This window comes from Rhamphochromis longiceps, linkage group LG11 (genome assembly GCF_057381845.1).
Source record: "Rhamphochromis longiceps isolate RC_006_pf linkage group LG11, R_longiceps_female_GT1.1, whole genome shotgun sequence".
Taxonomy (NCBI): Eukaryota; Metazoa; Chordata; class Actinopteri; order Cichliformes; family Cichlidae; genus Rhamphochromis; species Rhamphochromis longiceps.
In genome coordinates, this window is record NC_140567.1 from 18,155,587 (window position 1) to 18,172,972 (window position 17,386).

At 43.4% G+C, this 17,386-nt stretch overlaps 1 protein-coding gene across 5 annotated transcripts in view; it reads left to right on the forward strand.

The window, feature by feature from the left end:
• Nucleotides 1–17,386, forward strand: part of rims2a (regulating synaptic membrane exocytosis 2a) — a 155,580-nt gene that overhangs the window by 65,283 nt on the left and 72,911 nt on the right. For all 5 annotated transcript variants that reach the window (XM_085422585.1, XM_085422580.1, XM_085422581.1 and 2 more), the window contains one exon: nt 12,133–13,079. In XM_085422585.1, coding sequence (XP_085278711.1) covers nt 12,133–13,079 — 947 coding nt within the window. The remainder of the gene's footprint in view (nt 1–12,132; nt 13,080–17,386) is intronic.

Consider the following 17,386-nt stretch of genomic DNA (forward strand, 5'->3'; position numbering starts at 1 on the left):
CTCATCCTTAATTTCTGTCATATACTGTATATAATAGTACATTGTTGGGTGCTCAAATTAAACCTGGCCAGTATTTGAAGTAATAAGGTGCCTGTATGAAATCAGTGATAGTGGATATCACTTATGTGGTCATCTCATAGCTCCGTCCCCACCCACCAGCCAATCAAATAGTTTGTTTGCTAGGGATAGCCAGTCAGAATAGAGCTGGTTTAAAGGAATGGAGAAGGGATTAAACAGCTTGTTTTACATAGTGGATAAAGGCTGAACTGAACTGCTAGAAATGAGCTCAGTGAGTACCATTAAACATGAAATAGGTATATATTACCAAAAAAAGTGTTTAGTCGTGCATTCCTTACAAAGACTATTCGCATTTACTTGGTTCATTTCTCTGTAAATATAGTTCCTGTATTATAAAACGGCCTCCAGCCAAACATGTGTATGGAGTTCTTTGCCAAGCAGGTGACCTGAAGCTACTCTCTGACTGGTTGCTTCAGATTTTCCACTGAGTAAAGCTTTTACTACCTCCCACCTTTTTGCTATTATTTAAACAAACACATTAATAAATGATTAATTGAATAAATAAATGATACTTTGTGTGATAGGCAATGCTGTCTCTCACGGCAGAAGAGGCCAGTTCAAGTGGAACTGCTGAGTATCACAGCGGAGCCACTATCACCATGAAAGAACATTTGTTTTAAGTGCACCAAATAAATATTGCTTTTCATACATATACAGTGACTCACACGAGCGATTGAGCCTAATGCTTTTAACACACTAATGAGAGAAGCGAAGCAGCGGTGCTTTAGAAGACGATGCTGGTGTTGCTGCAGCATTGCTGATGCAGTTGCCATTGTGTGCTTGTTTGTTAAATATGAAGTGTATGAATGAGTAATGGACGGGCTCACCGTGTTAATTATTATCAAAATGTTATGTTGTTGGGAGACGTGAGCTAAGGTTACAAAAAAACAACCTGATGATGACCTCAGCAGCTAGCTTGTGCGTTTATAGTTAGCGGCACTATGATTTTTAAGGGCTGTAACCTGTCAAAAAAGATAAGTAGAGCAAGCATGACTCTGATTAGATGGAATTTAAGAATGTCAAATGACTCCACAGGCTTCCTGTTGAAATATCAGAGTGGTGCCTGTAATACAAGATGATGGACTCATTTTCTGCCTACATTTGTTACATGAGGCAGAGTGTAATGTTGAACAATGGAGACACAACCTTGAACCTAACATAAAGAGCTATTTAGCTTTGGACTCATCACCATTTATCATCAGTAATCAAAGAAATGCCTGCTCACCTGTGAACAGAGTTAATGCCCCTTCCTGACTTGACCACACTTTGTACAAATCCAGTGCACACACCCCCTCCACACTGCTTAGTCTTGCTCTGTATTTGTTACAGGGATGGCTTGGCTGTCTGCCGCGTCGTGCTGTGCTGCTGCAGTCTTATCTGGTGACTATAATAGACTGAGAAGCATTGGTAGAAAAAAAGAGAGATGAGTGTGGGTGGGGGCGTATACGTGTGTGTGTAGGTTGGGGGTAATGGAAGGAAAGACGTGAGGAGTCCAGACCAGCCTGGACTGCTGCCGGTTTCCCAAGAGGGTCATTGGTCCGTCCAGCCCCAGAGATGTTATTTTGGGTTACAAGGATTATTAAAGCATCCTCTGACTCACCCCTTAGCTTTTTTCATTACCTCCTCACTTTCTGTGCAGCCAGACAGCCGTGCAGCGTCACTGCCTTTGATTTTGAATGCAGCCCGCTCACTGGAATGAAAAATGCATACTTAGCAGAACTGAGAAGAAATGTGTGCGTGTGTGCGTGTGTGTGTGTGTGCAATTACGAGTGTGTCAAAGAGAACGAGATGGGGGAGAAAGTGGCTCTTAAAATGTTTTTTTTCCCCATTGCAGAAATACAACCCAGCGTTTTGTTACAGTATAAATTGCTGGGTTACGATATACAAAGACAAATCTCGATACGTCCCCTACACAGAGCACTTTGTGAAAATGCCTAAGCCCTGGCCATACACTGTTTGTAAAAGATAGATGTAGACATTGTTAGGTACTGTAACTGGTTTGAAAAATCAAGTTTTGCATTTTAAATATGTGAAGAATAGACTTGGGACACTGCAGGTTTGTATGATGGTCACTAAACCCTCTTGATGTTGTGTTCAGTAGGACTTCAGGCTAGGGACTGATGCTGTAAACCTGTTAGGACAGTGTTTGTCACTCGAGTCATATCTCGAGTGACAAGTAGGATCATGTTACCAGAGGAGTTGCCCCCTGTTGACTATTAGAAAGAATGCAGGTTGAAAGCAGTTAGCTTCAGATGTCAGACCATGTGGGTATGTCCATCATTTTTATACAGTCTGTTTCAGCAAACAGTACAGTGATGTAACAACATACGCAGGCTATGTCAGTACGCTGTGACATTAGTAATGGATACAGTCAGTTGTGCAACAGACTTGAAACTTTCAACCAGACAGAGTGTGAAATACTATTTTTTTCAGGTACATGACTCTACTGAGTCCTAAAAGAAAAGAGTTTTTTTCTAACTTTGAAGATTTTGATGTTGAATTTTAAGGACTTGCTGTGTCATGCTAAACAATGCAGAATATGGTGAGAAAAACACAAAAACAAGAAAGCCATTGAGGAACAGAAATTCACCTTTTGAGTTCTGATGCAATTCCCCTAATGATTTTAAAGTGCTATCTAAAAAAGCTTTTGGTGGGAAGCAAACTTTAGTGGCTATTATATACATATATACCCACAAACAACATGGATAGGTGTGTTTTTCTCAACTATCCCAGTAAGTCATGATAGGCCAGACATTATTTGCGTGTTTTCAAATGCACTGACAGCTCTGAAGATCCCAGCTTAAATGGGCCCACAAACAAGTAAAGTACCATTTTTTTCTTCAAACCAAAAAGCCACTTTTTATTTCCCAGATGGTGTCAAACAGGCAGTTATGTGTTTCCTTTAGAGGGGGTGGATAGGATTATGATGCCCTTCATGTGGTGACGTAGCAGTATGGCATGGTCACAGATCAACACCAATCACATGCATTTTTTTGTAGGTTCAAGCACTTGGCAGAAATAAAGCATAATTACCGACTGGTGTTGGGGTGTTGATTGCCTCCAGGCTCTCCAGAGCCCCCCCCCCCCCTTCCACACACACACACACACACACACACACACACACACACACACACACACACACACACACACACACACACACACACACACTTTGGCCGTGAACAGTTTTCTGTGTTAAACAGCTTTGGTTTAGTCAAGCTGAAATCAGTAAGGATAATTGAAGACAGTGCTCATATACTGCTCCAAGTTTGACCCCACATACTGTCAGGCTGTTTCACTGCTCCACATGGGTCATTAAAAAAGAAAAAAGAAAATCAGCTGTGATGTACGTTTTATGGTTGCTAGTCTTGGCAGTATAGGAAAAAAAAACATGCACATGTTCTGCTCCTCTAACCTCTCTCTATAGGGTGAGGAGAAATATGCAGCAGCGTAGCAGTCCTGACTTGTAGCTAATCTTAATGGCATATTCTGCTGGGGCTTGGCCTACATAGAGCACTAGCAGTGCCTCTTCTTAAAAAGGAGATCTAACGGGCTGTGCAGTGCAGAAGATATATCAGCCATGCTCTGTATAAACATAGCATGAACACACAAGGCACCGCTTGGTCTATGTGCTGACAGGAGGATGGAGTCTGTGTTGTTGGAGCCAATTAGTGAAAACATTCACCGATGTACAGACACTGTCAGCTGCGCTGATAGATGTGGGGCTGCTCGACTTCTCTGTCTGCCTGCTACACACAAAACTTTCCACAGAGCAGGGAGATGAAATGAGGGGGAGGCTGCAGTCTGCTTCTGTGAATGAAACTGGGCTTTTAGGCTTTGTGCATGTGCCTGATTATTTACTAACCTTTATTAAAAACAGAAAAGCTGATAAATTATAAGTGTATAGCGAGTTGATCAGCGTAGAGGTTTCTAAAATAACATTTGCAGGATTAATATTTAATAGTGTTATGCTCTTGTGTATGTTCCTCTGTTTGCCAGATTGCAATCACATGGTGTTGTAACCTTCAAAGACATGCATGTTTGGTAACTTTGGTGGATTTAAAAGTTGAGCCTGTTTTACCATGTTAGCCCAGTGAGAGACTGCCATAATGTCCAGACTGTACCCTGCCTTTCGCCAAATGCCAGATGAGATAGACTCCAGCCCTCCTTGTGAGTCTGGCTGGATAAGCAGTTAAGTTAATGGATGGATGGGTGTTAGCCAGATTACAATTGGATAGCATTCAGTCTTTACACTCAGACACTCAGGCAAACAGTTTACCAAGTTACCAACACAAATGCTCATGTATCAGATAAATATCTTGGAATCACTGCAGTCGCCTGATTTGACACAGGAAATGGCTGCTGTATGCATTTTACACCTTTTTAAAATTTGGTCAAATCACATTTAAACTCCAAGACACTTCCTCCCATCCTAGTTGCAAGACTTTAAGGGTGCATCAAAGAGCTTGAAACATGCAACGTTAGAAAGAGAGGATTTGTGAGTTTCACATGGTTGCTGTGACTCCAGACATGCAAAAGTATGGGGCGTGCCTGACTATCATATGGACAAAAGCCATGCATCCAGAGGGGGACACATTGAGCTCCTGTGAACATTGTAAGTTTTGTATGTAAAACTTATATATTTACCCATGTAGTATAAATTTCACCACAAGCTCCATAGCCTTTTGAAATTGGATGCTTCCTTTTGATAAACCCAGTGTTTATGGGGTGTATTTGTGAAAATAAATATTAAGAAATTCAGTCACAACAACAGTTGCCTCAAGCCACTTTCTATTGTAAAAAAAGGGCCCGACAACAATACAGGGAAAACCTCAGCAATCAGATGGCCCCTTTTAGCAAGCACTTGGCAACAGTGGGAGGGAAAAACTCCCTTTAAACGGGAAGAAACCTCCAGCAGAACCAGGGTCAGGGAGGGGCGGCCATCTGCTGCGACCAGTTGGGGCAAAGGGGAGAAAGACGGGACTAGAGGCACACTGTGGAAGAGAGCCAGAGATTAATAATAAGTAATGATTAAATGCAGAGGGGTGTATAAACACACAGAGAGTGAAAAGAGGTGAGTAAATCACTGCTACTTTATGGAGCACAGTTAACTATAATCTCCTCACTACTTACTCATTGTACTTACCAGACAGAAGATCAGACACCAAAACAAAACTGGCTCATCTATAAGAATCATCGCTTTTTACATATTATGGAAAGAAAATAGATTTGGTGGAAAAGCTTTTGGGGTTTCTAAGGCTTTATTTCCATGGCAGCTCATAATCCAGTTCTCAAGTACTTTCTCTCCTCTTAGTTACCCGTCCAGCTTTCATCATTTTACATCACTCACAGGCCATCTTGAAGCAATAGAAGCAGATGTACCTGAAGAGTGGTAGCATCAAGTGTGAGGTGTTATGGAGAGCTGGTGAGCTGGAGTGAAAATATAGAACAAAATCTCCTTGGTGTACTTGAAGACTGAAGTGGGAGCACCACTTAAGAGCACCACAGAGGATATTATTCCAACACAGACATGCACTATTTTGACTTCTTCGTCTTCTTGAAGTATGTGGAATTAAACTAATTTTCAACAAGGGAAATGTAAAGATGCTTACAGTGTATAGTTTTTACGAGTCCATTCAATGCATTCAGAGTCCTGCTCGAGCTCACTGTGTGATCACAGATGGTCTCAGGCCATCTACTTACTTCCCAGAGAGGCAGAAAGCAGATCCGCAGCACACTCTATTTAAAACCACTGCAGATTTATAAAACACTTCCACTATTCCTTTACCATGTCAGCAACCCATCTCCCGCCTGCCCTCCCTGACTCCCTGCTCCCGTCAGGCAGCTGTCACCGGAACTATAACAAAAACCATGTAGTAGCGTGTCTTTGGTCCAAACTCAGAGCCCACCGCACAGGAGGGCGGAGGTGAGGACGGAGGAAAACTGAATGGAGAAGACAGATGCAAAAAGTACTATGGCAGAAGAGTGACCTTAGCAACACCCAGATACAGTCAGTCTTAATACACCCAGCCGCACACATGCACAGAGTAGACTTATCGTCCAAATCTCCCTCTCTGCCCCCTCTCACGCTTGCTCTCTGTGTAGATTTGATTTGATGCCTGAAAATCCGCCCAGTGGATAAAAAAAGAAAAATGCATAAGCCATGTCATTTGTTCAGTTTGGTCATATAATTGCAGGCTGAATGAGATAAGGTGAGGCCTCCTCATTGTCCTTGGTCATAGACATTAGCTAGTAATCAGGCCCAGGACTGTAAATCCTTTCCGAGACAGAGGACAGAGTGGCCGCTGGGTTGGATGGCATCGCCGTCGGCTCACTTTCAGCCGGCTCACTTTCAGCCACCCAGAAGCTTCTGCAGCAGGACTGTAAACGTGTGTCATCTGTGCTCATCCGGCAGTGTGGCAGGTTGCTTTAGATGCAGCAGACCGTAGGAATCAAAGCAGGTCATCCGGGTGGTACGCCCTCATTTGGGATATTGGGAAATTCAGCTGAACTGTCCGGTTTACTTCGGTGGTTTCAGCTGGTTTAATTGTACGACAGGATCGGACATGCTGCTGCGTCTCAGATTCACGGCTACCAACTGAGTCAGTCCTGGAAGGCAGAGTGATGCTGCATCTTTAAATGGATCATTAGAGGTGTTTTTCCTCTTCTTGCCTCCTCTCCTCTGATTGCTCTCACTCGAAACGCACATGCACACTCAGCTTATTTTCATTTTTCCCCCTGCTTTTTTTCCCTCTTTTTTTTCTACTCAGTCGAGACAGTTCCAGGTTGTTTTGCTGTCATTAGCGGGCCAGATTTGTTCTAAGAGAGGAGGGCTTCTGCAGCGCAGCGCCGCTCATGTGTTCTCATTTGACTGCTCTCCATTATACGTGAAGTAGAGGTGGCACCATTCCCGCGGGGGCAGCGTTGCATTTTCACCTTGATTGCTTTTGGCTTTCTTATTTAACATGTTTCTTCAGCAGAAGCAGGAGCAAACGGAAGCTGTGTCACACCGAAAAGCACTGCTCCATGACTGAATCATCTGCTGTGGGTAGATAGAAAACCACAAGTTTTTGTATTAGAGGAGAGTGAATCTGGGAAACAACAAGGCTCCGGTAGTAGGGTGGATCGGACTGGGTGCGCGCTGGGATTGTGTGCAGAATGTGTTTGCGTGGAGCTGCCAGGCAGAGATTTGAACTGAGCTACATCCCAGGATTCAACAGTGACTTTCAGTAAGGCTGGCTATATCTCTGGATTTAGACTGTTATGAGCAGTTTGGATAAAGCATGTGTGAAAATGTTTTTTGTTTTGTTTTTTCAAACGGTTTAGCTTTAAAGGTTATTTAGCAGTGAAGGCATTTTTCCATGGAACTGTATGAACATTTAAATTTCCCCTATGTTATTACAGCAGATGTAATCCAGTCCTTTTACTTTTTCTTTTCTTTTTCTTTTTCTTTTTTTTTTTACAGTAGAACAGTGGACTTGTGGCTGACTTTTTTCTTGGGTGAGGGTACTTGTCATAGTAGCAACTCCATCATTGCAGTTTCTTTTGCACATTAGTGCCTGTGTGTCAGTGCGTACATGTGTCTGGGTGCCTACGCATGCAGCTGAATCCTGCGACATCTGTGAAGGGTTCATCACTCACTGAAAGCTTCCTTATTGACTCTGTGTTATTGATTTTCGTGCCAGTGGCATTTCTTCGGTTTTAAAAGGGAAGTAAATTCTCAGCACAATTATATCCAGGGAAGAAAATCCTTGCTCAGTGGAAATACTGTGGAAATAACCTCAATAATAAATTTTTTTATTTTCTTCAACAACAACAAAACACTTATTAAAGTAGCTATGAGAGGACATGATCTCTTATTATTTAAGTCGACAATAGTGTATAATTTGGACAGCATACTGGCTCTGTGTGTGTGTGTGTGTGTGTGTGTGTGTGTGTGTGTGTGTGTGTGTGTGTGTGTGTGTGTGTGTGTGTGTGTGTGTGTGTGTGTGTGCTTAGCCTCTTAATGTGATGATGATGTTGTAGATTTATCATAAATTCACATCAAATGTTTATGATTTATATCCATCATACAGAGTATAGGGGTGTAGGGAAAATTACACACACACACACACACACACAGGGAGTGACACAGTTAGACGATTTAGTCCATTTACAGCCTGGGAACTGAGCTCTGTCTGTGGATGCTTTTGACAGAGAGAGAATAGGGCAGTGTCCTCTCATTACGCCCTGCAGTGAATCAGGGAATTTCACCAGTTGTTTTTTGTGTGTTGCTTTGTAGAAAATAACATCACATAAAGGTTTTTATCATGACGAGCATGTCAGGTCACTTTTAATCTTTTTGTGGGTCGCACTTTTTAATCTTTCGGTGCCATAGTGTAATCCCATGATTTTTTGGGGGGGGATTTTTTTTTGAGCCCTGGATTTGATACATTATGCTGCTTTTGATAAGGACAGTGTACTTGAAAAAGATGATTAACTGGAATTACCTCTAGAGCACTGCAGGCGTACAAGGCTGTCCTGGCAGCAGTAATAACGCGACATCAAAGGGATGTCAGAAACCTTCTATATTTTAGTTGAAAAGCTCCGGCACCACCTTGCATGAATCGAATCTTATTGCCATCTCCGTCCTTGTCTGTAGCTCCACGATAGAGCAGAGGATTTCTATAGTTAGCTCAGCATAGGACAACAGCAGTAACAAAGGCTGCTGTTATTCCCACAGCAGGAGCGTATAGAAGCCCTGGCCTCTATTCCCATAACATAGCACGCACAAAGTGCACGTGCCTCCCTGTTGTTGGCCCGTTAGGTCGATTCACTGCTCATCAATCTGCTCTGGCATCACGCAAACGCGGATGAATCTTGCGCTATAAGGGGACGTGATAGGAGGCCGTGCGTGACTCAATCATTGCCGCAGCCAGACTTCTGTGCAACTTGGCAAGCATCATAATCCCACGGTGTCACATCCTGCCTCTTCATGCTCGAGCCTGACAAACATGATGCTTTAATGCGGCGCGCATACCAGATGCAATGTCCGACTGCAGGACACGGTTACTGTAATTTGGCATCTGCGTACTTTTGCTCCACCTAATTCCACATTCCTTGTCGATACCTCTTCTCCCATTTTGCCCCTCCTTTCTTCATCTCTGTCTGAGTCACTGAGGATGGAATACAAATCCAAGATCAGCAGAGTGTGTCATGCCAGCACTCAGGTGTATGCAGAGAGAGGCTGTCGAAGCAGCAGAGAATATTGCACAGTGCAAAACATAGCCCTGCGTCACCACTCTGTTGTGTATATATTGAAGGTTGCTTAAGCACAAACAGCAGCAGCAGCAGAGTCATGATGCGGACGCTGATAGAGTGCAACGGGCTTACTGGCTTGCTTGCGAGCACAGACATTTCTGTGTTTGGAAAGGAGGGACATACAAGGCTAAACGGGAGCAGAGGATTGTGATGCTTGTGTCAAGTTGTGTTAGACCTCGTCAAAGAGCTGTTTGTTAATGTATGTTGTGCGAACTGTGTGCAGCTGCTATGAGTATGTGTGTGTGTTTTCTGGGTGTAGCGTTTTAAGACAGTCTCGGAGAGGACATTGGCCTGAAGCCCCAAAGAGATCCTGAGAGCATTCCTTAAGCAGTCGACTCAAAAAACACACACGCGGTCACAAACACACACCTCAGTGATTACAGAGTGGCTATAAAGAGAGATTTCTCACAAACACACACTCCCCCGCCTTCCTCAGCTCCATGTCACGCCGCCTTTCCCCCCTAATTTCTGCTGCTGCTTCACTTTGAATTTGTGAATGAAGTGCAGCTCGGTTAGTGTCCAGAAAACAGCTCATGAATAATGTACCAACCCTCGTGTGTTTTTCCTCCATCTTTGAATCATGATACTGGTGATAGAAGGTATTTGTTTTGATGTGAAACAGAAAGAAGTCACTCCTGTGAGCTGGCAGCATCACAGAGACTCGAGCGGCCAGTTTTTCTTCCTCTAGGTCGTTCTTATTTGGCGAAGGTATGTGATCAGTGCCTGCTTTGCAACAGTGGCCCTGAGAGGTTTGGTTTTTTTTTCTAATTTCTGTTGTGTTTTATTGTTTTTCTCAAGTTGAGTGTGTTTGACCTCTGTACATGTACGTGTCTGACCACCGTACATGCTTGTCTGTTTGGCTGTTAGTCAGCAAGATAATGCAAACACTGCTATTTCAAGATTCTCGGTGGAGAGGAGAGGCAAAGGAAGTACCAATTAAGTTTTAGTGTGGCTCCAGATCATTTTCTTACCAACCTACCAGCTCTCAGAGTAAAAAAGTCTGTGTTTGTTAAGTTTTTAAGTGTTTGTGATTTTTTTAAAAATGCAGACAGTTATTAAAGATGGCATTAACATCTTTTGTGTCTCAGAAACAGAGAACATCTCAGTCTCAGCAGCTTTCACCAGCTATAATGCTTCCTTTACGTCTAGTGTAAAGACCAAAAATCACAGGCAGATTGCAAACTTGCCACGTACACACACCCACACACAACCCTGAAATGGATGCATGGAGTATTTATTCTTTTTGCTGCAAAAACAACACTGACATCCTCACCTTATAATGTCGTTATGAACAGCTAACTGTTGCCTAAGCATCATTAATGGCATAACATTAGCATTCATGGGCAGTCATGTTTGTATGCTGCATGTAAATATGTTAAAATGCTCTTTTTGACCTGTTCTTGTTATTTTGTCCCTTTTGCAATTAAGTAAAATTTGCTTTTTATGTGCCAGCGTTGCTGGGAAGCACATTTTGTGCTGCACTATTGCTCAGCTTCTGCCCCTCTCTAAGAGCCCATATTTAACTGTACAGCAGTTCATGAACTGTACGCAACGCTCGTTCATCATGCTGTCTCTCCCCAGAGCTAGCACTTGACTTTAGTGAGATTATTCAGTGTACAACATAGAAATTCAAACACGGGGACCACAAAAAGCATCTTTGCCCACACGTCCCTCACTGCAATGCTTATATCTTTTGTACTGCACATCCATTTTAGCTTTGACTAACTTGAACAGTCTGTGATCCAATAGGGAAGGGCCAGCCTTCCTTCAGTGAATCAGCCAATCACATGTGAGGAGTCCTTACCTTGGCTGGTGAGCAAAGCTGGCAGCGGTGATTTATGAGTCCTTTTGAAATTTATGGAAAGTTGTCACGTACAAAATTAAGGGGATGCTTCACAGAGCTTTTTCCTCACCAAAATGTCATTATTACTTTGGAGGAAAAGTGGGAGAAATGTAGGAGAAAAGTGGCTTATGAATAATTGATTCTGAACAAAAGAATAAATGCATTAATGCACAGTTAGCCCCCTCCATCCTTTTCATCCACTTCCTGGATGGTTTCCTTCCAACCAGACAACAATAAAACGATTGACGCCTAATTTTTAGAAATATGAAGCTGCTGATCGTAATCAGGGCGTACTTTCTAACATTTCAACATTTCCAGCTTTTAATTGTGTTCTTTTTTTATCAATACCAGAACACAGAGATATTTTTATTGTCTGCCTACAACCCCTTCATGTGCATTGTAATGTGCACAAAAACACAGCCGGTGGATCACTGAATCATTTACCAGTGCACTACTCTCAGCACACATTTAGCACATGTGTTGAGAACACATATTGTAAAATGACTTGAATTGTATATTTTGTGTCCTCTTGCTTCTTGGACTGAGAGGAAGAACTGGTGCTACATCCTGCTGTTTAGTTTAGTCTTCTCTGTGTGTGTGTGTGTGTGTGTGTGTGTGTGTGTGTGTGTGTGTGTGTGTGCGTGTGTGTGTGTGTGCGTGTGCGTGCGTGCGTGCGTGCGTGCGTGTGCGTGCGTGCGTGTGTGTGTGTGTGTGTGTGTGACAGAAACAGTGCAGGCTATCATTACCTTTTCACAAGGACTGGGACCTGTGCAGTGCAGACCAAAGTAAAGTGAAGCTACAGGATGCAAACACCTTTCAGCCCAAAAAGACATCATATAATTAGAACGAGAGAAAATCTTGTCTACAGTTGACCGGCTAATAATTTCTTTTGTTCCTCTCCTTCTGATCTGCAGGAAACGAAGCCCGTCTGCATCCAGGGATCCAAACCAAAAATACGACCAAAGGGAGGGGGGCGACCACTCACAGTATGCCCCGACGGACGGCGGCATGCCTAGATCACCGTCTGACTATGGGGAGGGGGACCCTCGGCGGGCTCCGCGGGGCCCACACATGTACTCAGATATGGATGCAGCGCGAATGGGCTATCGGGACCGTCGAGGTCCCGGTCGCTGGCACTCACAGGAATACCCACTCGACCAGGAGCTAGATGGACCGCCCAGTGAGTATGACCTCCAGCGGCAGCGCCAGGAAGAGTTCCAGGCACGCTATCGCAGCGATCCCAACCTGGCACGCTACCCTGTTAAGCCGCAGCCCTACGAGGAGCAGATGAGGATGCACGCTGAAGTGGGCCGGCTAAGGCACGAACGTCGCCACAGCGACGTCTCCCTGGCCTACACGGAGCAAGATGAGCCCAGCCCCATCCGGCTGTCGCGTCAGCTTCTCACTGAGCGCCGGCCGCCTATGGTGGGACAGCGCTCCTACTCCGTTGACCGGTCCTCACCAGGGCCAATGGGTCCTGGCCTCGGAGGCCACAGAGGAAACCACAGCCCCCCAACGCCACACCGTAGTCCCGTTCTGGGTGACCGGTCGGGGGACCTGCGAAGAGGAGACCTGGGGGTAGGTGGGGATATGATGAGGAGGCCGCAGCACCACTTGGACCCCAGTTCAGCTGTCCGCAAGACCAAGAGGGAGAAAATGGAGAGCATGTTGAGGAACGACTCTCTTAGCTCAGACCAGTCGGAGTCGGTGCGCCCGCCACCCCCCAAACCCCACAAAACCAAAAAGGGAGGGAAGATGAGGCAGGTGTCACTGAGCAGCTCGGAGGAGGAGCTGGCCACCACGCCGGAGTACACCAGCTGTGAGGATGTGGAGATAGAGAGTGAGTCAGTTAGTGAAAAAGGTAGGAGCCAGCACACCACGAGCCTCACTGTCTGCTCTCTCTCTGTTTCTTGTTCTCTGTATCAAAAGGTTTTTACAGCATACAAATACACACATATTAGTGCTGTTATTGTGAAGTCTTAAAGCCGTTCTGCTTTACTGTTATTGAGCAGTCACTGAACTGTAATTCAATCATTGCTGCTGTCTTCAAGTGATGTTGATTATGCAGATGTATATATTGTATAACTTTCAGATTCCCCAGTCTGCAGTGTGTACATGTGCTCTGTGTGTGTGTGTCTGTTTATAAATGTATTTTTTATCTTTAAGGCTCATCATTTTCACTCTGAAAAATCTTTAAAGATGTTTCTGTTTATACAGATTTTTCAATAAAGATAACATTCTCATAAAACATTAAACAATCTAAATGCAGAAAATTTCTTCTTAAAATGCTCCATAACCAGAAATAAGTGCTCTTAGGTTTTGTATTATTTTTTTTTTTTGGGGGGGGGGTTGAACATCTTAAAAGTGGCTGTCTTTACTGCCATTTCATTCATCTTCAAACAAGAAAACAACCCAGCCATTGCACACGTGCAATAAAAGCCTATAAAAACTGAAAATGATGAGCCCTATTTCTGTGCGGAGAACTGCGGTGTTTTCTGTTTGTCGTTAATGAATCTCCTCTAACAGCTCTTGGTGCCTTCGAGGAGGAGGCCTGTGGGCTCACAGGCCAGCCAGACATGCTTCAGTGTGGATGGGTGGTTTATGTGTGCGTGCGGCTGTGAGTTGGAAACTGACGTAGCACTGCTGATCTTAAGGCTCTCTGCTTTCGCTGCTGTTACGGCACTATTTGCCAGGTCCTGCCACAGCTGTTTGACAGTGTTCTTTAATGGACAGTGTTACATAATGGACAGGCAGGAGGAGAAAGCGAGATGTTTTGGGAGTTGTGGCTGTAAACCGAAACAAAGGGAGCTGACTTTAGAATATAGAAATGTGTTCCTGCAGCAAATTGTATCTGCGCTGTTAGCATTGACAATACCTTGCTGGTATTGCGAAGGAGTTCAGTTTAGCAAAAAAAGAAAAGAAAAATAGCTCTGCTGGTTTTTATTTATTTACTTATTTCTTAAATCAAGGACTGCTTAAACTTTAAAATAATAATGTGGATCCCTTACTGAAGTGGTTTTCTTACCGTCTGTTGTGACTGATATGTTTGCATCTCACATTTCTTCAAGTATATATATATATTAAAAAAACAACATCCCACCAAGCAAGCACACACTGACTGAGAGAAATGCCACTTTGCATAGAATCAACATCAGAGGCAGTCGTCAGCTTCTCCCTGCTCCTCCTGGTTGACAGTTGTTGTAATTGCGAATTGATTTTTTTCTTTTTTCTTTTTTCTTTAACTTTTCCTGGGATGTAAAACCAGGAAAGAGGGAGGAGGAGGAGTGTTAGGGGTTAGACTATAGAAAGGACAAAAGTACAGTGGCACAGCTCGCCTTTGTCGCTGAATGGTAGATGAAATGTTTAATGCAGAGGAGAGCAGTGGAATTTGGTTGGCCTGCTCTGTTATGTAACTGTTCTCCACTCTAAGGCGAGCAGCTGAGCACCCGGCACTACATTATTGATGTGGGAGTTTCCAGATTTACAGGTAGCCGTGGAGCAAAAATAGGGAGAAGGCAGGTTGTTTAGAGGGTCAGAGTTTCTGTTGTTTCTGTGTGCGTCTGTCTGCCTGCCTCCTCCGCGGGTCACGCTGCGTAGGAGAAAAAAACATAGGGAAGAGTTGAACTGTTGACCTGGATAAGTATAGCTTCCTATGCTAGGTACAGAACATACTCAGACAGCTGATTATGTGGAGCTTTATTTAGTTTTAATTGGCAGTTTCATTAATTATTTTCATCTATGACATAACTAAGGCTGCCGTGATTCGGTGCATGCAGGGAGTCTGATAAATGGGTCAGCAAATTGTACTGAACCATTTATTTTAAAACAGTGTGTACGTGTTTGCGTAGTAAGTTTAATTATGCAATAATTAGAAAGTGCATTCAAAGCTAACGCCACCCCCGATGTGCACATGTGACCCTCAAATATTTTTCAGCTGGGTCAGATCAAGCAGGTGTTTTTAATGCTCCTAAAAAAGGAGCGAGAGAAGAAATATTCCTTCTTGCTTTGTTTAAAAAAAAAAAAAGAAGCATAAAGAAGGACTTTGATTATTTACCACAGTGAAAAAAGTGAAAAGTGAAAAAAAAAATAGCATCAGAAATCTGCCAACAATACGAAGAGCAGTGGTTTCGATTGCACGTGAGACAAACGAGGGCGGAAAGCAACTTTTTTTTGCCATATGTTCCCGTCAGCATCTTGGGGGTTTGTGCATTCAGCTTGACTGGACAACGAGATGGGTGTGTAACAGCAGGCTAAGTAGCGAGCATCCCACACTCTCCAGTTTCTGGTACCTAGAAGGGGGAGAGGAGGAATCTGTAAAGAAGGAGGATGAGGGGGGCTGGGGGTTGAAGGGGACGAGTTAGACTGGAAGAGAAAGGGTGTGCCAGCTGTAATGGGCCTGGCTTGTGTCTGTGAACGTAGGAGACTGATTTATTGCGATGGTCCTCTCCCTGTGTTTTCCTCTTTATTGATTCCCCTGACATGCAGTCTCATAATAGTGCCCAGCACACAGAAAAGGAGAGGATGGCTGGCTAACTGCAGCAGACAGGTGGACATTGTGTAGTGACAACCTAAGTTACATCCTCATTAATGGCTTTTGGGATCAGGTTTTGCAGCTCGGTAACCCTACTGGGTTTGTAGTGTTTGGCCTCATGCTAGATCTGAGAAAGATTGTCTTATTAATCCATCCTTTCTCTACCTGAAAGGCATTGTTTTTGGGCATATTAAAGAGGGTTAGTTTAGGGTTAGTTTATTAGAATAGATACTGATTAATATTTTGAGCTTACCAGTAGCTTAACATGATACTGTTTCACCTTTGTAGCATGGTGGCTATGTTTAAACATAGACATTGTTTCGACCTGCCTCTTTTCTGCTCTCACCTCTTGAATTGTAGTAAAAACAGCATCAATAATTAATGATCCAATTAATAGTTTACACTGGTTTTTATTGAGCCGTCAAAGTGATGGAGAGCCTGCTGGTGGTGAACTCCGCCACTGCCTGCGCGCTGCCTTCGACCTGAATCAGCACTTTGCGGGGCCTCGGAGTCGGAGCGAAACGGCAGGGCCGGGCGCAGACTGCTGATACTCACAATTTATGGCCGTGATGAGTTTCCTGCTTGCTGAAAAATCAGACAGTGCCTTAAAGGGGGAATGGTGCCCATTTGTGGCATGCCGCTGTTAATAAAGCTTCAGGGAAAGTAAGGAGAGAAGGCTGGGTGTGTCTCGGTGCTCACTCAAATTCTTTTTCTAAAACATTAAGAGTGGGCTGGGGAGGGGCCTGAAGATGGAGGCGTGCCACAGGAAGAAGAACACACATAGGTGGAGGTTGAACTGTAAATGATGGAAGCTTGAGATGAGCCACATAGTGTCTATATTCATTCAGTCTATAGCTCCACATCAAACACACTACACTCTCATTGGAGAGCAAAGTGTGCTCTGGTGTTACGCTGCTGACAGAAGAGCAGCTGAAAGGCAAAGGAGGTAATTACTATTGTCAGCTGTTGGCGAGAGGGCCACGGAGGCCAAAGCCTATCTGGGGACATCCATAATAGTTTATCACAGCACATTACTACATACACTAAGTAGTTGCAGTGCTTCTTTAGAATGATGGATGGATAGTAATACAAAGGGTGTTGTTTGGCCTAAACTGACCTTGCAGCTTGGTCACAACAAAATTGCAAGTTGGAAAATGTTATTGAAGATCTTTTTCTTTTTACTATATTAAAGGGGGAATATTATGATCTTATTTCTTCTCATCATTTCTTCTTGGACTCTTCCAGTGTAGCTTTGTATGATTCACAGTCCAAACTAATCCTTATTTGTCATATACTGGACTAGATTGTGCTCTTTCTGAAACAAATCATTTAAGTTCCTTCACCTTTAAGTGAATTTTCTTCTGATTCACAAAAAGAATAATAAATAAAAAGTCTTCTCCCACTGATATCATATAGAACCAAGAGTACAAAAAAAAAAAAAAATCAGTGTTTACAGCAGTTTGACACTTGAGATTTTGGCTAATATTGATTACTTATACATACTGACACTACACTGACTTTGTTATTTGAAACTTGATTTGCAACCAAGATAAAATATGGATAAGACAGGACATAAGATACATTGTGTTTTAATATTGAAAAATATTGAAAAAGAAAGCTAGGAAGTTAAAAATTAA